Genomic DNA, 23053 nt, shown 5'->3' on the forward strand with positions numbered 1-23053 from the left:
GGCTCCCCTCTGTAAGACTCCCAAGTGTGCCCCAGTGTGGCCAGCACATTTCAGAGTCAAGGGCAGAGTGCCCTCACTACTACCCTGTTCCTCTAACCTTTGCATCTCATCCCAAAGCTTGCCAAGGACAAGCCTAATGCTGTCCCCCTCCCGAATCAGAGTTTAAAGCTCTGTATTGTGTCTCATACAAACAAAGTATCCTAACACGATGCTGGGCCGCTCTGTATAACACCCGTAAGAATAATCCATTTATCACCCTGTGACAAATAATGGAAAAGACTTTCTTCTAGCATTTTTCTTTTCCTATTGCAGCAGGCTGTTGTGCTGGCTTCTCCTCTGGAAGCAGTGTAACCTTATCCCTTCAACTCACAGAGGGTTACGTGCAGCACAGAGATGGCCATGGGGTATTCAGAGGTGTGCCTGCCAGAAGCCATCCCCAGGCATGGAAAGGCTCTGTTGAGCTCAACTCTCCTGCCCTGCTGCCTGAGGAAAGCCTTCTGGCTCACACAGCTGATTTCCTATGCTTGTTGCATATGCTTTTTCTTTACCTCCTCTGTGCTTTGCAAGTTCATTTTCTCTTTTTTCCTCTGACATGCAGTTCGTTAGTGTTGCTGTCATAGAAAAGCAGATGTGCAAATCAAGTAGCTGCTTCTTCCCAGGAATAAGTAGAGAAATGTGTGCACAGACACAGGAATGTAGCTCTTGGATTTTGTCTATGGGTAAGGAAGGACATTAGCATATGGTATATGAAGGGTCATGATCCTGGAAGTGAATAATTAATGTATGTAACTCATTCTGTGCAAATTAAATACTCCCATAACTAAAAATTACGTAAACTGTCTGTGGTACCAACAGGGTAAATATGCACCAATTTAAACTGAATCCATACCATTAAGTGAGCTGAAATATTTTCTTTAGACACCTGGCTCAGTTGCTGTTGTTTATACAGCACTCTAGTATAGAAATAGGAAACTTAAAACCTCTAGTCAAAGGCCGTTGATGTAGGTAGTGATACAAGTAACCCGTCCTGTGTTTCTTCTTCTCACACAAGCTCACCTATTTTTCATCACATGAAAGCTCATTATAGATTTTTTCCCCCTGAACACCTGTTTCTCACATGCTCTCCAAGATCAGAAAATAATTTTTCTTGCTAAATTGTTTCTTATATGAATAAATGTCTGTCTTACTGCAGTTTTTTTGACAACTGCCCCATAGTCAATCTCAAGAAAGGACTTTTATGTATGTGAAGGTGCTCAAAGATCAAATTGTACCAGATGCTCAAGAAGAATTCCTGAGAAGGTGTTATCTTAAAAAGGTGTATCAAACTGTGAAGTGACTCTCCTGAGCTTTGAGCTTTCCTTAAGGTCTGTTTTCACTCTGGACTGAAAATGGTGTGTGCTATCTGCTAAGAAGCAATCCAGGTGGTTTCCAAAGTGTTAGAATCTGCCTTTCTTGAAGGCAAAAAGATATTCCTTTTACTCTGGTCACTCTGCTGTGATTTTTGGTTTTGAGAATGTGGCCCAATTAATTGGGCTGCTTTGATGCAGAGTGATGTAATCCTTCTCCTTAATTTGAGGCTCAAATTAGATACCCCAGGCAGATGAGCCGAACTGCCAAGGAGTCTGTCTCCCTCATAAACTGCTAATGCACGGTAACGGTGCTAAATGGCCTTCTTGCAGTTAGACTTTTTTTGTTCCAATGCTGATGAAATCTTAAACTGAAAAAATGCCATCTCCTTAGTGCTAGGTGATCCTGTCGCTTATAAAATGTTTTCTTTCAAATACTGTAGGTGACCAGAAAGGTTCCTGTCTTGTCTATTTTTTCACCATTTTTCTAATAATGAGAAGTTCATTTCCATGTAAGATGAAGTATTGGTTACCTTTGAAACTGGGAGAATTATGGAGACACTTTGGTAGCTGTCAGCAGTTTTAATGTTCAGAATTGATGGTCTTTATTCTCAGTATTAAATATATGAAGCTGTAAATGAAGAGAAGAACAATGCAGAGAACATTCTTTGTGTTAAGTTGAATCCAAGGTAGTTCAGCTATTGTTTTCTAAAAATCTGTTCACTGGAAGGTGGTGTGCTGTTTCTTACAGGGCTTTTTTGTAAGACATGTTTTTTCCCAAGGCAGGGCTCTGGCCTAGCACATGTATTACTTCTGGTTAGGATGGGTTTTTTTGTTTGTTTGTATTTTTTTTTTCTTCTTTACCCCTGCTCTTATCCGAATTGACCTTGCTGAAGATAAATGTAGCATGTGTTCCTGCTGAGAGTGTTCTGTGAAAGGAAAGCTTGTTTATCCCCGTTTTAAAGATCTCTTTTAAAAGGTCTAAAAAATGTAGTGCTTTTCTCATCAATCTCTGCATCTCTCCCAGCTTTAGAAATGTTTTAATCCTTATACATGGAAAGGAGTCCTTGGAACCTGTTTCCTTTGCTGCTCCTTATTGAAAAGATCACCTTGGGTTTCAGTCAGGTGAACTTTAGAGTAACAAATGGTGAAGGATGAAACCTGCCCATGATCTACAGAGGAGCAGAAGATTGTTTTCTCTCACCAATCTGTAATTTTGTTTGTCCAGCTCTCCATGGATTCTCTTTCAAAGCCTGCTCTTTATGCAAAGTGGAGAAATCTACCTGCTTTAAGACTCTTAACAGGCCTGTTTTGAAGGTCTGATAGACTTTAGTGATGAGAAGTTTAGAACCTAAATGCCTGGAGTCTCTTTCTCTTCAGCTTGATACTAGATATTGGAAGTTTTGAAGAATTGGCTGTTGGGCAGTGGCAGCCTTGTGCCTCATGTTGAATGTGTCTTTGTTAGTTGTAGTGTTAGAGGTAGGTTTGCATGTTACCCATATTTCACAGAGAACAGCTCCTGGTTTTGCACAGGTAAGTTGTTCTTGACTTAAGACTCCTGATAGTTGATCTTCCACAGTATCATATTTGGAGGAAATTGCCTTTCTATAATACTTTGTTTACTCTGATGCTTTCATAGAACCATTTTCTTTTGTTTACCATTCTGGACCCTAGCTGTAAATTGGGTAAAGATCCTTGGAGGGATCACTAGGATTTAAGCTATTTATATTCTTAAATTTGGGAAATGAAAGCTAACAAAAAAGCTCCCACGCTCTGTGAGTAATTGCTTATAAAAGGTTCCTGGCTGCATAGCTAATCAAGTGGCTAAGCCAGGGAATTGGTATGAACTGGGAAAATTGTGGCAGGTTAGCTGCCTTTGGCAAAACAAAGCAAAGCAGTTTGTAGGCTCAGAAACCTGTCTGCTGTAGTACCATACAAGTATAAAGGTGTCAGTTCATTCTGAATGTCTCATTTGGCACAGGTGGGCTCTCTTATTGCTAAGCCAGAGCAGGAGGGAGTTGCTGTCATGAAGAGGGATCCTGCTTTATCCTCTCTGCAAGCTGCTTGCTTCCACTACTTCACTTGCGCTGGATCTACCGCCTGTGCATTTGCACAGTGGCCTCATTTGTAGCCAGCTAATCCATCAGAAGACTAGCTTGGGGTGGGGGATCTTTATGCCCCATCAGCCATCTGACTGCTTACCCTCTGAACCATGTTTGCTGCACCTGAGAGGGAGTGTCCTTTCCACTGATAATAATAACCATTAGATCAATTTAGCTGTAACATAAAATTGTGCCCAGATGCCACCAGTACTTGAGGGGGTTTCAGGTCTATGGTACTACTATTTAATAGCATTGGGAGAAGAATGTTAAGCTTTTATTCATCATCTTTCTTTGTAGAGAAGAAAAACACACAGAACCTAATAATTTTTTTTCTCCTCCAAACCGACACTCATTCCCCCCTCCCGCCAGACCAAAGCATGAAACCAAAAAAAAAACCCTCAGGTGGAGTTCTGGAGTGTTAGGTCAGGGTTCAACTGAAATAATAATCTGCTGCTTCAAAAATAACATGCCTGACAACACACAGGAAGGAACAGTTGTATTTCTACACCTAGAGCTGTGTTAGTAGGGACACATTTCAAGAGTAGGAAGAAGTGAAGCTAGAGCTTTTTAATTTTTCACTGTGGGGAAAGGGAAACCTGTGGCAGATTTAAAATCACTGCCAGCAGTGGTTGGAAAAGGAGTGTACTGAGAACATCATTTGCTTGTTGTTATCTCTGGTAACAGCTTTTAGTATGCTTTAGCCCTTCAAATGAGGATTGCCACAGAACCTTGAGGCACTTTCTACAGTTACCCTTAAAGTGGCTGAACTCCTGGTTTTCATTGACAGACTCTGCCCTAATACCTAGTTATCTGAGCAACACTAGCATAATACTCGTTTTCATTCCTCAGGAAATGGCAGCATCTTTAATATTCTTCTGCAGTGTTACAAAAATAAGAAAGCATGAAATTTTGGGTGGAGGAGAAATTCTGAAAGACAGCTGAATGATGAATTTCAGATTTGGTTTTCCCAGAAAGGCACTGCCATCTGCTGTGCCACTGAAACGCTGTGCTGTCATGACTCCTGGTCTGTGAGAGTAATCCTCCGCAGGGAGGAGAACCTGGGAGGAGCCCCTGTTGTATCTCAGTTCACTGCCTTCCTCTCTTGGGGACCTGGAAGTGTGAATCACTACTGCTGCAGCACTTGGTAGCTCACAGCAGCTCTGTGCATTGGTACCACAAGCCTTAAATGCTAAAGAGCTGAGCAGATCGAATCCACATGTACGTGTCCGATGCAAATGTTTCAATATCTTAAATTATCAGAAGCCAGCAATTACATTTGTGAAATGAAGTTGGTTTTCTTTAGCTTTGTTGTGAGTAGAAGTGAGGTGAATTTGGTGCAAGCTATTGGTGATTATGGCCTGAAGGTGATAGGAAGCACATTTTAGCACATTTTAGTTGTGATCTCGAGCATAAAGTTGATGCTGGTAAGAGGAAAGACTCCAGTATTGACCCCTTTGTAACGGGGAAGAGAGAAGATGCAGGGAAGTACTTTCTGTGCATCTTTATTAGCAGACTCCTTTGTCATTAGTTTATCCCAGAGTACAGGCATTATGTCTGTGCTTGCGTGTGGTTTTGTATTTTACTGTTTGTCTTGCATGTGGAGTGAGGAAAGTGGAAAATAGATTTACTGACAATGGAGTGTTGGGAAAGAATAGGATGTTTACCCACTTAGATGAGTTGTAGCCAAGAGCACTGGAAACTTGTATGCAAAAAGCAGCTTGCTCATTCCACAGTTGCCTTTCTGTAAAGCATCAGGGATCCTCATAATTTCTGTACAGTTTTAATTTAAAAATACATTTAAGTAACTTAATTTTGGAGAAGCTCTTCCAAATATGAATGGGGCCTTCTCTGTGCAGGAGATTTCCAGACAAAGCTTTAGAGCTTTTTGTCTGGCTTACCCACGAACTCACAAAGTTTGGGTTTTTTTGTAAGTTTTCAATTGCCTGTTACCATAGGGTTGCCAAACTCTTACTAATTTTCAATAGTGAGTGAATGCAATGCAGTTTGTTCCATTTTAGCTTGAACCTTTTTAAGCTGTGCTGGTAAAAAAGCTTGTTAAGATTCCCCAACATTTTGGAGGATAGTTGTTGCATTGTTGTTATTTTGTTTTGTTAACTTAACATGAACCAATTTTTTAAACTTAGACTAATTCCAGATGGTTGCCACTTCAGCTGTATTCCTTTAGCTTTGTTAGAAGAACACTACTAGCAAATAAGTTTATTCTGATCCATGCCTTTGTATTTAAAATTGTGTATATTTTATTACAATTGGGCAAAAATGCAGACTTAGGTGTATTTTTCCTGATTTTTGGGAAAAAAACTATTTCTTTTTTAATCTTTCATCTGTCTTACTGACTTTGAAAAGAGGTCAATTTCTGAAGGTAAGAATTCATTACTTTCTTTTAGATAATATTTAGTAGATTATTTGAATTGTGTTCTGACTTTTGTAAGACCTTTTAAAATAAAAAAACCTACATTTTTTCCATTTTATTTTAGAAATACGCATTATATTGAATTCTTTCTTCACTGAATAAACAAGAATAATGCTTCAGTTATACTAGTGTTCTACTATTCATAATAAAGGAAAGCTCTCCAAGCATGGCAATGCAAACAAAGTTCATAAAAAGTTATCTACACACAAGGCTTTATGGCAGATTGGGATAGGAATTCTGCAGGCAAAACTGGGACACTTACTGATGGTTGTATAAAATTACTTTAAAATCATGAATTCACAGGATGATTTGGGTTGGAATAGACCTTACAGGAACACCTTCCATGAGACCAGGCTGTTCAAAGCTACATCCACCCTGGCCTTGAAGACTTCTGGGGATGTGAGCCATCCAGTGCTTCATCCTCACAGTAAAGAATTTCCTCCAATACCTAATTTAAACTCATTCCCCATTGTTCTGTGCCTATCAGCCCATGTTGAAAGTTGCTCTCTACCATTTTTGTAAGCCCTTTTAGGTACTGGAAGGGTCTGTAAGGTCTCCCTGAAGCCTTCTCTCCAGGCTGAACAACCCCAGCTCTCTCTGTCTTCATAGCAAAGGTGCTCCTGCCCTCTCATCATCTTTGTGGCTTTATAGAAAGCAGGTTTTAAACTTTCTTCCTCTCAAAAGTAGATTTCAATCTGTCCATTATAAGCCTAGTTATATAACCTCAATATATTTTTTAATTAGAGAAATGTGTTCTGAAAGAGGTTAGATTAATTTCCCTAGATTTAGTAAGATGAGTAAAAATAAAACTGAAGTATGATGAGTATTCATGTAATAATTTTAGAAACTACAGCAAAATGATAACTAGTTTTTTTGCCTTAAAGAATGTTACTCTACAGAGACAAGAACTGGAGAAAAGAAGTCCTTTCTGTGCAGCACATTGTGCCTGAGGTTATGGAAGGAGCTAGAAGAGTAGTTTAGGTGCCCTGACTTGTAAACCCATCCTTCTTAGCTAATTTATACTATGCTGCTCTTATCCTGTTGTGCTCTGGCTTGTTTGTTGGCAGAGGAAATATTTTTCAAACAATTTTATACACTTAGCTGGACTCTGTGTAGAGGACAGTCTTCATGGATGGAGCACTTTGGCAAAAAGTTATTAATAAGCCTTTATTGTTACGGATTGGATCCCAGCCAGCTGCATAGTGATTAAAGTTTAATTGCATGATGATTAGTTTTCATTAGTAAGCAATTAGCATTCAACAGCAGTCTTGTATTGCTAAAGCTATGGGTAAGCATAAGTGGCTAGAGCCACGTTGAGGGAGAAGGTCTGTAGCTGAAGATGTGGGCACAGAGCTCTTTGGAATATGGGAATAAGAATTCCAAGGTTAGTTGACCTCATCAGCTCGTTCCTACTGCAGCATTAAGCCAGGAGGGTGGATGGGAGTGGGGAATGGAGCAAAAGTCCAGGAGAGCACAGCCTGCACATCTGGCACAGAGGCTGGCTGTGGCTTAGCCTGAGTGTAGGGAGTTAACAAAATAATCATGAAAAGGCCCTTTGGAGTTCTGAGTTGCTCTCACAGTAGCATTTTGTCCCTCTCCTTGTCACAACTAAAACTCCTTTTTCAGAATTCCCCTCCGAATTGGTGAAATTCTTTCTTTTACTTTGATAGCAGCCCTTGATTATTTTGTGCCACTGTGGGATAAATTAGGAGAAAGATGAGTGCAGGGCAAGGGCTGGGGGAAGTGAAACAGATGAGGGCAGAGGGAGGTGGGAGTGTAGCCAAAGGTCAAGGCTTCTTCGTGCTAGAGATACAAAAGAGTGCCCCATGTCAACCATTCCTGCTTCACTGAGGACTCTGTTGTGAAGGTGAAATATGGTGGTAATTTCATCTAGGCTAAATTAGGGTTGTTAGAAGCCATTCTTCTTGTCCACACCTCCCCTTCTGCCAGCAGTAGTGCTCTGTGACTGCAGTGAGTTAGGTGGGTGATCTAGCCAGCAAATCCCTCCCTCACCCCATTCCCATTTTAATCAGGCTAATTTTTGGCTGGACTAGCTTTCTTGGCTTTCAGTGTCACTACAGATACAGAGAAATGCTAGGCATAGGAGAGGGCTGCAGGCTGTGCAAGAGCAAACTCAGGTCTTAAAATTATTTGGAAGTGGGGAAGCCTGGTCAAGATCATGACTTAGGATGGAAAGTTCTTCCAAAATGATATTACTAATTATACAAAGTAGTAAATTAAAAAACAAACAAACAAAAACAACAACAACAAAAAAACCAACAAAAAAACTCCCAAAAAACAAAAGGAACAGTTTAAAGATTCTCAAATGTATGTATTTATTACTGATGTCAAGTACATCCATCTCATTGTCTAGACATAGGAAAAGATGGGTTTTTTCTTTACTATGATGATCCTGTGGTTCAGAAGCACTAGGGACTGGATGCTCCCTTCCCTCCCCTAGCCTAGTTTGCAGCTGGAGTAGCCTAAACCAGACATTTCCTTCCAGTTAAAAGGTCTCAAGTAACTACAGTTTCTTCTGAGAAATTCTGACGGTGCACAGTGTGTGACTTTAACGATGCAGATCTACTTAAGTTGTCTTCAGATTTGCCATAGGAAGCAAAATACCAGTGGAGGACCTGGTCTGAAATTCTGGCACAAGACAGTTTTGGAGTGGCAAAGCCTTCCCAGGGCTCTGGGTGTTGTAGCTGCACTGTTTGTCACCACCTGAGCTGCTGGTGGTAAAAATAGATTGCACATGCCTTCCTGAGGTCTGGCTGCACAACTGATTGTAGCATAAGTACAGTCAGGTCTTAGCCAGCTGATTGTTGCCTGGGTCATAAGCTTTCCTTCTATTTGAGAAAATATTAAAAGTTGATGTTAAAAACTGGTTGTGCAGTCTTCATTTACTAGTGATTTCCCCCCCACATTTCTATCTTGTGTATTTTCTTTTGATTTGTGCTTACAACTAGGAGACTTAACTCAGCTGTTTCTTTTTCTCATGGCTACTCATTTCACAACATGGTTTTGTTGTTACTTTGCACTAGACTGCTGTTAATTGCAGCTTTTCTTGTGCTTCCAAATCCTTTATTCTTACTGAGAGCTCACACTTGCTAAGTTTCAGAAAGTTATTGATGATTAAAGGCAACTGACCAGCTTCATAAAAGACTTACTGCTAGGGGAGGGGAAGGAGGAGGAGGGCATCCTGGCATGAATCTCTGAAATGGGGACTTTCACTGAAGGATACTGCTGCTCAATGTGAAGCTTAAAAGGAAAATAAAAAAGGTGGGTGGGGATGGGAGGGAAAAGTAAGTTCATGTGCTTGAGCTCAGGTATGAGAGCTGTGAACTTTTCTGACATCGTGCCTGTGCTGTCAGAAATTGCCTGCATGGCCTTTGACAAGTCATCTAATTATTCTGTAAAGTAGGCTTTAAGATCACTTATTTTGTGACCATTAAGGCAAATTGGTAGGGTGCTTTGAAAGTGCAGTATGTGTTTAAGTTGTCAGATGTTCTCAATTAAATTGGAAGATTAGGGAGCTGATACAAGGTTTCATGGTTTAGTTGCATAGATGTAATGGCAGGAAGATAAATTTAAGTTTGTTCATGTATTGTTTAGAGTCAGGTCCAAAAAGATAATAAAAATGTTTTGTAATGTGTTCATTTGCTGTTAGCTTTCTCTTTTCTTGTAAAAGGTTAAAATGCTGAAAATACTAACAGCAATGCAGTGGTCCCATATGTAAATTCATTGTTATATATAATTGTTAAGATTTTTCTTGGGGAGTAACTCTCCAAGTTAAATTTAATCACTAAAATTTCAGAGTTGACAGAGTTCATAACTGATGCTTTCCAGAAAACCAACATTATTATTTTTTTTTAATGTTGACTTTAGGAAATTGTTTAGAAAAATCCAATACTCACATTATAGGTACATAAAACTCTTTTACAGTGTTTTTTATGCAGTCTTAAGTCCTGTACTTGAATTTAATTATTCTTCCTTTGAAGTGTTACAGTTTATCCTTGGGAGGTATAAGGATTCTTTAGTGATGCCACATGGTACCACTTGCAGCAGAAACTTTCAGAGGCAGTTCCTGGGGAGCAGGAGTTACAAATAGCTACCAATAAATTCGGTTTCCTGGACAAATAGCTATAAGGGTAATGCCAAAAGAAGAATTGTCTATTCTGGAGCTGTCTTAACATAGAAGACTTTAATGTTGACTTACTCTTCTGCTTTTGGGCTAGAGCCTTCAGAAGATGAAGGAATAAGTAAGAAGAGGGCGTGTTTATGTAAAATAAAAGAAACAAAAAACAATGCCTGTATCCTTTGATTTCTACCTCAGGTGAAAAAAAGATTGAAATTTCTCTTTGATCTTGTCCAGTGATTTATTTCTAGTAATCTATGGCTCATCCCAGCCCTTTTTTCATAGCACAGATTGAATCTAGGTTTACAAAATTGAAGGTGTGGCTTGCAAATGAATAATATTATTGCCTTTACCATGATTCAGCAGTGTTCTGAGCCCAGAAGATCTTCATTAGTCCTTTCCCTTCAGCTCTCAGGAGAACTCCATCTAATCCTTGGATGGAAGAAGTTCTTCTTTCAGGAGAACCACATTATGTCTGTCCTTTAAAGAAACTACTGACACTACCTCAGCTGCTGTGTAATATCCAGCTGGAATGCCATCCAGGCTTGGACTGCTGCTATTTATATTTTCTGCCTCTTCTAAACTGCTGCTAGCTCATACCATGTTTTCCTGTGTCGTGTCTTTGACAAGCCTACAGACACTCCATGTTCTTGTATAAATTCAGTTTAGAATTCATAAACAGTACCTATTATTGCAATGGGCAGTTTAAGCAGCACATATATTATTATGGTTTTTAGGGGTTTTTTTTCTGTTGATTACTGAATAATGAAATAACACATTCCTCTCTAAACTCATTCAAATTTTTGGCCAGTGAATGTTACTTTACATAGAGCATCTTCTGTCTATCTGAGGACATTTCATCAGTATATGCTAATTGTCTACTTGCCCTCAACTGTGATTGATGATTTATTGCTGTGGTTCATAAGACTGTAATTTTTTTTTAATACTGATATGTTACTTGACAACTTATCACTAAAGAGAGATCTACTGACTTGCAATCATTTCTCTTTCTGCAAAGCATTGCACCTTTACCTCTTCTCTTGGATTCACCTTCTGCTGCTTTTCCTCAGTGGCAGCAACATCCACCAGTGACCTCAGGAATACTGGTGTGCCCTTCATTGCTCCTTATTGGAGCTCTGCTGCCAGCCACTGCTTCTGTGGCTTTCTGGGGGAGCTGTCTTCTTTCTTTAATGGTATTGACTAGTAGTTTTCTTTGCTACCTTTTTTCTAGAGACAAGTTATTTATTTTCCAGTAAGATAAACATTGCCTTTTTTCACCTATCCTTGCAGTAAAATGTGTTTTGACTGTGCAGGAGTCATTCTTCAGACCTCAATTTAAGAACTGGTATTTTTAGTACTAAGTGCAGTTTTGGTGGAATGCTCTCACAAACATTTGTTGTTCTAAACGGTCATTTTCACATTCCTACTTCTGTCACATTCACCTGCCCACCTCCTGTTTTCTTACACCTCAAACATAAGGTACTCGTCATTATTTTATCTGCCTTTGTCCTGCTGCTTTTTCTTCTTTCAGTTTCAAGAACTGAAGATTTACTTCCAATCAATACACCCTGGCTAATTTTATAATTTCCTAAATTAAGTGCTTCACTTTCAAAACCCTGCACATTTACCTTTGTTTTTCTTCATGCATTTCTTCAAAGCCTTTCTTGTCTGGGATTTGTGCTGAATAATTGGATATGCTTAGCCTGCTGCTGAGATGGACTCTGCCCAACGCTGCTGGCTCAGTCTCACCATTCCTATTTCATCCCTTTGCATCCACCAAAGCTTTGTTCTCTGTTACCCAAGTGTCTTGCACGGTGGGGCTCTGTTTATGATGAAGGCTTGCAGGGATTATTACAAATAATGACAAATGGTGTATTTCTGTCCAGTGTTACAAGTCTTTGAGTCATGGACGGGATGGGTTTGTGCTGCACCCTTTTTCCTGTCAGGTTGCACAGATATGTAACATCTTGTCAAAATATATTGCATTTACAGTTTGCTTTTATCAAAAGCATTTCCTTATTTTTAAGCATTTATATTTTGTTTCTGTTGTATCCACTGCTCCTAATAACATAGTGATTGTGTCTTTAATGAACCAATCTTTTTTTTTGTTTTGAGCCTTTTAGTAAATACTCAGCATCATCTCTTTTTTTTTCTTTCATTAGAAAAAAACTGACTCTGTTATGCAGTTTGCCTCTTGAAAACCTTGAGTTTATTGCATTTTCTTGTTTTTGTCAGGTTTTTTCCTTTTTTATATCACTGCAAACATTGATACTCAAAGCTATTGCTTTTCTGGTAATTAATTTATCCAAAATCTCTGATTATGATGGAGATGTTGCTTTCTTTTAAGGTAACTGCATGCTGTTGTTTTATGCTGTACATGGTAGGTCTTGCATTAAATAGAAATTCACGATATATGTGGATATTTCCTGTAATCAGTATCCAAGATGGCTGGGAAATAAATCTAGTACTGGTAGAAAATTCAGCCGGAGTAAATGCTCTCTTGCTGACTGTGCTGTTCCCACAACTCTGTGTGTCCTTATCACATAATCACTGCTTGAAAATTTGAATTTCTTTTTCCTCTTTTAAGTCTGCTTTTCTATCTTTCAAACCTTTTTGTAACTAAATTGCACTATTGTTGCATGTTTAATTCCCCAAATGAATAGTCAAGATAACATAAACTGTATTATTTTTTCTGCTAGACTTGCATACTTCGGCAAATTCAAATCCCTGTACTTACACATGGTTTTCTGAAATGTTTCCCTCATTCAGGGTGGCTCTTTGAATCAAAGGAAACATGATTTACAAATCTCTTGGCTTGTTGGACTTGGTGGTCCAAGTCGATATATATATTATTTTAATATTCCTTTTAAAATATGAAATGGCTATGTAGGTGTGTACTTAGCCTGTTTAACTATACATGAAATTAAACATGCTTTTGCAGCACCATTTCAAATGACTAGTTTTGTTAATTTTGCTAAATCTGTTTTAGTTAGCCACTGGTTGACTCTTGAAGGACCTAACCTCTGTTCTGATTCAGTTACAATGGGTCTTTTTCATTTGGGTTTTTTCTCCTTCCATTGTGTGGAAGAGGCGGAAAGGGTTCATCCCCCTTCAGGTCTTACTTGGCTCTTCAGCAGTCTCATGTATTCATGCACATTTAGGCCTTTGATCGCTCCACCAAGTGAAGGAAACAGGCTTGTGAGGAGTAATGAGCATGAATTTATCACTTAGGTTGAATTTCAGTCTTTTAAATGTTGTACAGTTTAGCTCAACCTTCCTGTTAGGGAGGTAAAACTAAAGAGTCTTAAAAACGTGTACCCAAACAGTATTTATTTGGTGCCTGCATTCTTTTTGATAATCATGGGGTGGGGGGAGGGGGGGTGGGGTTTGTTGTTCATTGTGGAATTTCACAATCACATCTCTTGGGCTTCACAAGAACTGCCTTTCCAGACAGGTGCAAAAGTACCTTTTGTTGTGGTGTCCTGTCTCCAGGAATGGCCGAATTACCACTTCACTGCATGTGTTCAGAGATTTGTAGTAAACTAGGCATGTGCAGGATGATAGTTGCATATTTTCTCCCTCCTTTCAGCAACCACAGCTTTAGAGTTGTAGCTTTGGTATCCCTGTGTTTACCAGGTAGAGGCATACCTATCCTTGATGAACTTGTCTCATCTGCTTTTGAACTTGCTTATCTTTTTGCTAGTGCAGCATTCTTTAGCAATGACTTTTACTTACTTGAGTGAAAAAACCCCACGTTTATGTTACATTTGAACCTGCTCTTCCTTCTTGGAAATGGCTTAGAATCATTCCCTCATGTGCATCGTACTGGATTTTGTAGGTTTCAGTCCCCCTTCAGTTCTCTCTTTTTCAGAATACTTAGACTTCTCTTATTTACAAGTTCTTTACAGTCCTAGTTATCTCAGTGGTCTGTCCATTTTTGTTTCTGATCAGTTGTACTCCTTTCTTAAGAGGGTCATCAGAACCACACGCAATATTACGATGTCAGACTACTACAAGAGTAACAGACAGACATCATGAACATTTGAGTTTTGTTATGGATTTCTTTCCTAAATAACTGCTTACATTTTGGCTGTCCCTTTTTGTGCTTGTGGGGACTGCATGATGTTTCTGTCTAGGATGGCTACTAATACCTTCCTATGAGTAGCAAAAGCTAATTTAGAATCTGTCATCATGTATATGCATAGGTGAAAATATTTTTACCACATACATCACTTTGCACTTAACAGTAATAATTTTCATCTCCATTTTATCATACAGTTATCATGGCTGTGAGATGGATATCAGTTTGAGGTCTGGCTGCCCTGAATAATTTTACAAACTGTGCAAGTTTTCACATCTTATTGTTCACCCCCCCTTCTTGAGAGTCTCTATAAGTGCAGTTGAATAGCTTAAGCGTCTGCATAGGACCTTAAAATTATTGTAGCAAACCATTCTTTGTTAAAACTAAATGTTTATTTCTGTTCTTGTTGCATTCTATTTTTTTCTTCTAGTTGAGGGTAATAAAATGCTCTGCTCTTACTTTCAAGTGCTTCTGTTGTAGCGTAATCAGTTTCACATGTATTGGATAGGATTTTCCATTTTTAAGACATTTTCCAGCCCTTGGATTTCTTGTGGGTTTTTTTTTCTATGCCATCCATTTTGAGCTGCAGCTTCCCTTTGTGCTTCAGCAGCCTGTGCAGCACTGCAGTTCTAACTTTTTATTATGTTTCCTAATGCAGCTTTATTAGTATGGCATCTTCCAGATCATTGATTTGTCTGTTTGCTGAAATCTTGGAATCTAAATTTGTCCATAGTTTCTTGACTTGAAGACAACTGTCCAGTTTTACTTCTGGACTATTATTCTTTATTATTTATTTGATTTGCTTGCTACAGGAAGATATCATCATTGGCAAGAGATGCCTTTTTATGATGCAGGTTTAAAGATTTCTATCTTTTTAATTGTGGGGTTCATTTTACTGATATTCTGTGCCTGGTTTTTTTTTTTGATAACTTAAAATTGTTTATCAGGAAATGTAAACTAAGAGCTCTGTGTCCTTCAGTACTGGTTGTTATCTCTAGCCCCAGTCACATAAACAATTTTTTTCATTAACCAGTATCTGCACATCAGAGTGGAAGTACTCTCTTCCTCTCCTGTTTCCTAAAAATGTCTTCCCACCTTGTTCTTTTATCTTGGTTCCTTTTTGCAGAGGTCTTCCAAAATCATGTATTTCTTTCTCCTGTAGTAAGCAGTATATATATGTATACGCACACACAGACTTATTTATTTTTATTTGTTCTTGTAGCTTTTTGGAATAAGTTGTCTCTCTGCATCCCACTTTCCAGGAGAGAGAATGTGGCTGCCTGCTGTTTCTGTTGCCCTTTCGCCTGGATATTAAATCCGAGCCTCTGCCGAGCCTGCCAACTGTTTAATCAGAAATAGTCAGAAGGCCCTCCTTCCTAATATTGCAGCTGACTCTGAAGTCCTCATTATCTTACATCTGCATTTGTGCAGTGCAATTATACAGAAGCAATTATTTTCCTAAAAGCTTATAATTTAAACAGGAGAGGGAGAGAGTGTGAAAAATATCTATAACATGTAAAGCAAAGACTTGTACCTGTATAATTAATGCCACGTATATTTCACTTTTTGCTTGTTAGTAACCTTCAGTTGTTGCTTTCCGTTTTACTCCTTTTATGCATTCTTGACACTGGTATGGGAGAAGGGGCAAAACAAGGAGAAGCCTAGAAAGCAAAGCGAAGGAAAAAGAAAGAAAACAAACCGAAGGAAAAGCTGGTCATTGGAAGAGGGGAAGCCAGGAGGTCTGAGTATAGGGTATATAACCACTGATCAAGAAACGTGCTTTGTATTACAGACAGCAGAAAATATGATCCTGTTGTGAATGTCCTGGTTTAAACTGGTTTGGTAATGTTCAACAAGGAAGGTGGCTGAGGAGTCATCTGAAAACACCATACATTAGTGTTACAAGCAATTAATTTCTGCTTCTAAGCAACTGTCCCTGCTCCTGCCCAGAATATTTTGGAAGGGCTGGTCAGCAGCTTCCATCCTCCCACCAGCAAAACCATGTCCACTGTAGGTTTCCAGTACTAAGAAGTACTTTGTCTAGGGACAAAGATACTATCTCTGTCAGTGCAGAGCCAAAGTCAGCAGGTGAGTGCTTTACTTGAGCAGCTTGGGGCACTGGTTTTCACAGGGCTAAGAGCTTTGTGCTTGTTCAGGAGGAAGAAGGTAGGTAGCTCAGGACATCTTTATGTTACAGCACTTATGTGGAGTTGGGTACAAATCTGAAGGAAGCAAAAAAAGGTACTCAAAAGTATACTCTTATTACATATAGCAGTGTGGTCTCAGAGGAGTGAAAGAATACAGATTGCAAGGGGAAAAAAAGCCAAGCATAAAGCAAAAGAAATATAGTTGGTAGGTGCTGTAGTGTTTTAAATGAACCAGAGCCATTCTGCTGCTGCTGTGGTAGCTGTCCCCCAGCTGTTCACACTTCCAGGTTGGCTGTTACTTCATTTTGGTAGACATAGAACCATGAGCTGTAGCAAGGAAGAAATGGGCTGCTAATAGCGTGGAGAGGCAGAGACAATGTATCTGGCTTTAATACTATTGATAATTTAGTTCATGGGATGGAGTGTCTTCTAAATGGCACTTTTCAGTCTCTCCAGCCTATTCTAAGTGAGATATATGTGCCTTGTGGCCAGAGATGAATTGTGGAGATAGGACCTATGAATCAGTCTTTGCTGTGTGGTCTCTTTTTTCCACTCTTTTTTTTTTTTTTTTTTTTTTTTTACATTTAAGCCAGGAGTTGATTAGGTGCCTGGCAATGATTACTATCCATTGGCACCTCCCACTGGGAGCACACTCCAAGTACCAGCCTTCAGCTCTTTCAAGCAGGGGAGGTTAAGCAGGCTGCTTACTGAGCAAAAGGAATTTCTCTTCCCAGGAGAGCTGGAGTGCTGTTTCCCTGGCTAAGAATGCTATAATTCCTTTACAAGTGACAAGCAGGCTGCTACCATCTGCTGGTGAATGGCTGCAGGATGGTGGAGTTTGGGTGAAAACTTGCTGGTGGACCAAGAAAACAATTAGTCTTCATTATGCTGAACTTAACATTTCCTTGTAAGAAGTTCTGTGGTTTTTTTTTTGGTGTTAGAATGTTTCCTAGTTGTAGTGTGCATATTTTTTGTTTTGAAGCATAAATACATGAGATGAGAGTTCTAACCAAAGCTACAGAAAGTACCAGCAGGAACGAGGCATCTTTTTACCTTCAAGGCAGAGCAGCAATATCTTGGAAAAGAAGAGTGAGACCATCCAGAAATTTTTAAGCACTTTGTCTTCATGGGAACACCTGGGTGTGTTTGGAAACCATGTGGCACTACATGATGATAGTCTCTTTCAAAGATAAGGGGATAGACTCAGAAGTTGTTTTAGAACCACACAGCTTTGTAGGGTGTCTGCTTTGTTCAGTCACTCAGGTGTGCCAAGAAGGAAGAACTCAAAAAAAAGAGTACTTATTTTGTGTATGTGGTTCCCTCAGCTTCCCCTGCAAGAAGCAGATGGTTGGGGGTCCCGGGAGGTAGAAGAAATGGGGCCATTAGACTGTCAGTGGCTTGTGAAAAGCAGAAGCATCTGCCAGAATGGAGACTTATTCAGCAGCAGGGGAGCCAGCAGCAGCAGATGATCTCTGCCTTGAGCCGACAGTGGCATAGTCATCCACCCGGGAATTGCTGTTGTGGGCGTAGCGCAGGTAACCTTGGTAAAATCTCTGTCTGCCACACTTAAAAAAAGGGACAGTGAAGGCTCCATGCACATGCACTGGCATCTTAACTACCCACTTTTACTGTGTAATCACTCCTAAAATCACAAACAATTTTAAAGCATTCCTTACCCATTCTCAGCTGAAAATTTGTCAAAATGGCTGTCATGTTTCAGAATGTGATTTTCAGAATAGCAACGTGAACCATGCTAGATGCACCAAAGAGTAGGTCCTAAAAATAAATTACCTTTTGGAAAAGTGTCAAAGATTTTGCTAGGGGTCTTGTTTTTTGTTTTATCACACACCATACTCATTTAAGACATACCTTTTTAGTGTTAAGAAATATTTTATATAGCTGCAGTTCAATCTCTCTGCTGCTGTAGCTCTTATGCTCTTATTGACTGCTCTGCACGGGACACAGTGTTCCGGGGGAGAATGACCTTCTGTTGCAACAGTGTGACGGTACATAAAACATGAGATAAAGTGGGGAGGGCAGAATGCCTCCGAGGAACAAGGCTAGAAATTCATATCTGCATTCAAAAAGAATAGTCAGTTTGGGTTCTCTCCTGTTAGAATAATCCCAGTCAGCTGCATCTGAAAGCGAGAATAAAGTACACAGGTACAGAGCTCTGTTTCAGAGCTCCTCAAGCTGCACTTTGTGAGTACTTGGCATAGGTGAATCTGGGACTGTCGCCAGTACATAATATCTTTCTAGAGTTGACTTCAGAGCCAGGAAAAGACATTTTCTGTGGATGAAGTTTGGTTTTACTCCCATGGGAGAGTGAATTACGTTGCAGTTTGGCTAGTGGTCCGTGTGTTTTGATGTGCATTTCAGTATTGGTTTAGCCTCTTTTTTTAATCTTTGGAAACTTGCGTTGGTGTTCTGACAGGCAATAATAAGCTGCTTGTGTGTCTCTTCCTGGGCCTCAGGGACACTTCCCTTGCATCATAAATACTGCAGTAGTTTGTCGTGCTTAGAATATAGACACGATTTAGTAGGAAGCACTGAAGATCAGGCTCAGGATGCTTTGGCATACCCATAAAGAGAAGGTGTTACTCAAAACTGCAGTTGTAGATGTCACGAGAACTGGCGTCTCACAAGCTTTTCTGTTAGTTGCATCTGCTTTGATTTGAAGAGGGCCCCCTGGTTCATGGCTGGAGCTAGTTTTGCTTTCATCTTCATTCAGGCATTTAAATACAAACTATAGTCATCTCTGCATAGTACAGAATAGTAGGAAGAACAATAACTGTCAGATATTCTCAGAGGCTTTGGAAATACTGTAATCAAGCCCCTGTTTTACTATGCCAAGTGCGGAACTTTGCTGTGGCTGTTAGCTTTGACCACGTCTGTTCTGCAGATCTCCACTTGAGCGTGTGTGCTGATCAGGGATTGAGGACGCGCGGTCCAGGGGATGTGGCCATGTTGGCAGACGAGCGTGCCCATGTGTGGGAAGGCCGTGCTGGTGTCAGTGCCAGGTGTGCTGCTGGCTCGAGCGCAGCTGCTGGTGTGCGCTGCGGGTGCAGCTCGCTGGGAGCGGCCGTAGAGCACCCTAGGTTGACGCCGTAGGTTGACGCCAGCTTTTCCAGTAGCAGCAGTGATTTTAGATCGTGTCATCATCGCTGTGGGCAGGCAGGGACCAAGGGCAACTTCTCACAGCCTGAATTCAAGGTGAATTGTACCAATTATACGGGGCCTTATTGTGCTGTTGGTTGTATTTAGCAGAATAAACAAAATTCCTGTCTTTCTAAAGTGTGACTCAAAACTTATGGTAGTTCCTGTCTTTGTTTTCTGCCAGTAGTTAATTCGCTTTTTAATTTTTAAATAGTAGCAGTCTCCTAGCATTTGGTGAATTCTACCAGGTATGGCTGCATCTTTTTTAAGGGAAAAATGTCAACCTGTCAGAAATCAGCTTTCATAAGAATGAGGTTAGTTAACAAAAATCACTTAGTGTATACATTCAAGAAATAAAATGGCTGTCTGAATGAGATGTGCTCTAGAAATACTTCCTTAGGTAATTTCTTAAGTCATTCAGGATGAAGTAAAAGGGTGAGAGACTTTCTTTCTGCTTTCACAATTGTCTGATATTATGGTCAAATGCATCATTGACTAGTTGAGCTAATAGGATTTAACTACTGAAAATTGAATGTGGTCATCAGATGAGTCTGAGCTACTTTGACAATAATGGTATGAGCATCCTTGTTGCACCGCAAGTGCGTTTTTTTGGACATGTGCCATTTCTGTGACGATGAGGTGTTTCCCCATGATGGCATCTTCTGCTCCAGATAAATTCTTTTTGATCACCTGTGAAAAAACATTGAACTTGGCCATGATCATCTTCAGTTGCTAGTGATAATGAGAATGATGTAACCAAATTACTTTTATGGTGGTGTCTTCTAAATAATTATTTGTCATGCTAATTCTCTTTTTAAAGCTGCTGTAGGTTCAAAACCACTCTTTTTCCTCCTATTTTAATAGTGATGTCATTGTCAGGTACTGAAATACAGGCCGGTAAAACAGAAGTATTTCAGATTGTTTCTGAATGGCTGAACATTTGTATCTCTTGCCTGCTTAGCACAACTGAAAAGTTCATAGTTTGAAAGAGCATATGTTGTTACTTGTTTGAAAGGCCTTTATTTGTATGGTGTAGAAAGATAGAGTTTAACGTGATTTATCAAAACAATTGTGCTGGAATGTGGTTGATAAAATTCCCAGGAAAATACAGGTATTCCGGAAAATGGCTGCTTTACTTCACTACTGTTTTTTGGTTTCCCTTTCAGAAATGTTCCCATTGCCAGGAACCAGGAGCCACCTTAGGCTGCTACAACAAAGGCTGCTCCTTCCGATACCATTACCCATGTGCCATCGATGCAGGTAGGAATAAATGACAACGGTATTCCATAATTACTCAAGTCATATGACACTAAGTAATTCTGAGGTACTTTACAAATTACTCCCTCTCAGTTTTTTTCCTGCTGTGAAGATAAAGTAACGAAAATGGTGAGAAACGGCATGCGATAAACAGCGTACAGTAACACGTTGGGACAAGATGGAGCTTGTAATGAATCTGTCTGAAAGAGCAGAAAAAGCCTGGTTTGGGGGAGTGCAGCTACAGTGACGGAAATTTGGCTGCAGTGTGAGAACTGATCGCTCTTTTCTTGCCAAAAATAGAAACCCTTTGTTAAAAGGATGTAAGTAAGCAGCAAGGGGCTTCTTCTTTCAGGGTTCTACTCCTATGGGTGGTCCTAGTAAAGATTTCAAGTGTTTGTGTTTGTAGAATCATCAGTACCATTTGCAGCACAACCATCCTTCTTCCTCCTAAGAAGCACTTCAGCCAGTCTCTTGAGTAGGTCCAATTTTCATCCTTATACAAGCTAATTGTTTGGATGATATTATTTCCAGCTATGAGCCTGGGCTTGTGAGTTTGGTGGGTTTTGTGAAGTAATGACAGTTTTTCATGGAGATAAACTTTGTTCTTGGGTAAAAATAATCCAACCTCAGAGTAAGTAATACCCCACTTTTCCAGTCCCCTGTAACTCACTTCTGTCATACAAAACTTTGTCTGATAACAAACAGGAAAGGATTCAAGATTACAACTCTAGACTGGAAAATAATTGCAAGCTTCCTGTTTGTCCCATTTGTTCACCAACCATTTTATGCTGTTTTCCAAATGTTAGAGTATTTGAAGTAGGAATGCTCATTTCTGTATGACTGCATTGCACCTCTCACTGTGAAGTCCCGCCCTATTGAAGATGTGCATTTTATTCTAATAGGAATGTTATTTTTAAATTAATATTGCAGTGGAATATTCTAGTACCACAGTACTACTAGCAGAGAGAATCCTTGACTTTACATAAAAGAAAGATTATTCAGGTTGCAAAAATCACATACTCAAAAAATACCAGAAATGAAGGTGTCTATGTAAGTGTAATTTTGGTCTTTTATGAATCTATCTTATAGTAATCCCTTAATTAAAGGCTGATAAGTCTTCTCTTAAGGCCCTGCCTCAGCCTGTGGGATGGAGGGGTATTCATTCATGAACATATGTTGTCCTTGCTGGATCTGTGTCATACTGCAGATGATTCCTTCTCGGTTCTGAAAGCAGAACTGGAAAATTTCCTATGATGTTCATCTCTGTTATGCCTGAGAGTTTCATGAACATTATTAAACTTGTTTTTGTACAGTGTATTTGAGACACACAATCACCAATCAGATTCACATTCATGTTGTGTTTAGTATGTATTTGTTTCTGGTTTGTGACTTGCCCTTTTCAGTACCATGAAAAAGCAAAAATTTATGTTTTACTAAATACAATATGTAGCATTTTCTGGGTTCTAAATTCAGATATCAAAATTCACATACTCTCCTTTTTCTTCAGCTATATTAACTCTACTCCACTCATTAACTCTATTCCAGTTCAGCAAATGTAGGATTCTCCAAAATGAGAAATGTCCTGAACAATCATGACTGATTCCCAAGAGCCAGTTCTGTGTTATGCCTGGAAGAGGCAGCTTCATGTACAAAACCGAGTATATAATCATACTGTTTAGTCCATTTTAAATGTAACATGTCTGCTATATAATGTGTAGACCTGGATTAGATTAAATTTGGCTTTTTTTCACTTTTGTCTTGTCTTTGCAACCTGTGAGATTTTTTTAGAGTAGCTTTTTGTGTTCAAGTTCCAAGGCTATGCTTACTTCTTTTAATTTTGTTATGAGACATCATGTTGTCATGTGGCCATCTGTTGGAGTGCACAATTCCAAGCTAATTTCCCTCCTTTGAGTAATACAGCAGTAATAAATTGCAAGAGCTGCATGGAGATGGGATACTTGGACTGTGAGTTTCACAAACATATTTAAAAAATAGTGGAGGAGTTGGTAAAACTGGTGAGTCTGGTTCACTTCAGGAAGAGTATGGTTTAGTGAGAGCAAAATACTTCATTGGTGCTTTTTAAATACATTTTCCTATCTATTTCTTCCTTTTCATCTGTATGTCTGATGTGTTCTTCTCTTTGGCTTCTCATACCAGCCACAGCTCTTTCATCTAGTTGGTCTCAGGCCCCTCTTTACAAATTTCTTACTCCACTCTCTTTTTAAGATCTAATTCCTCCTAATTCTTTCTGACTTTTCCTTTTTCCAGTTTCCTAGCTCTCTCTCTGGCTTCCTCCTCTCTGCTCTTACTTCACCTCCTCCTCTCCTTTCTTGTTTCTAGTTCTTTTTCCTCTCTGGGCTTTATTACTGCCATTTGGTTCTCCTAACTCAGCTCC

At 39.5% G+C, this 23053-nt stretch overlaps 1 protein-coding gene across 9 annotated transcripts in view; it reads left to right on the plus strand.

Moving 5' to 3' along the window:
- TCF20 (transcription factor 20) overlaps positions 1-23053 on the plus strand; it is a 130479-nt gene that overhangs the window by 94172 nt on the left and 13254 nt on the right. For 7 of the 9 annotated variants that reach the window (XR_005953524.1, XR_005953523.1, XR_005953525.1 and 4 more), the window contains one exon: positions 20568-20661. Coding sequence is in view for 3 of the 9 variants with exons in the window: in XM_041416607.1 (XP_041272541.1) it covers positions 20568-20661 (94 nt within the window). In the remaining 6 variants the exon portion in view is untranslated. Of the gene's footprint in view, positions 1-20567; positions 20662-20751; positions 20979-23053 lie in introns of all 9 variants that reach the window. The other 2 variants (XR_005953527.1, XR_005953528.1) reach the window with 1 other exon arrangement.

The sequence above is a fragment of the Onychostruthus taczanowskii genome, unplaced genomic scaffold (genome assembly GCF_017590055.1).
Source record: "Onychostruthus taczanowskii isolate IOZ18803 unplaced genomic scaffold, ASM1759005v1 scaffold53, whole genome shotgun sequence".
In the NCBI taxonomy this organism is placed as follows: Eukaryota; Metazoa; Chordata; class Aves; order Passeriformes; family Passeridae; genus Onychostruthus; species Onychostruthus taczanowskii.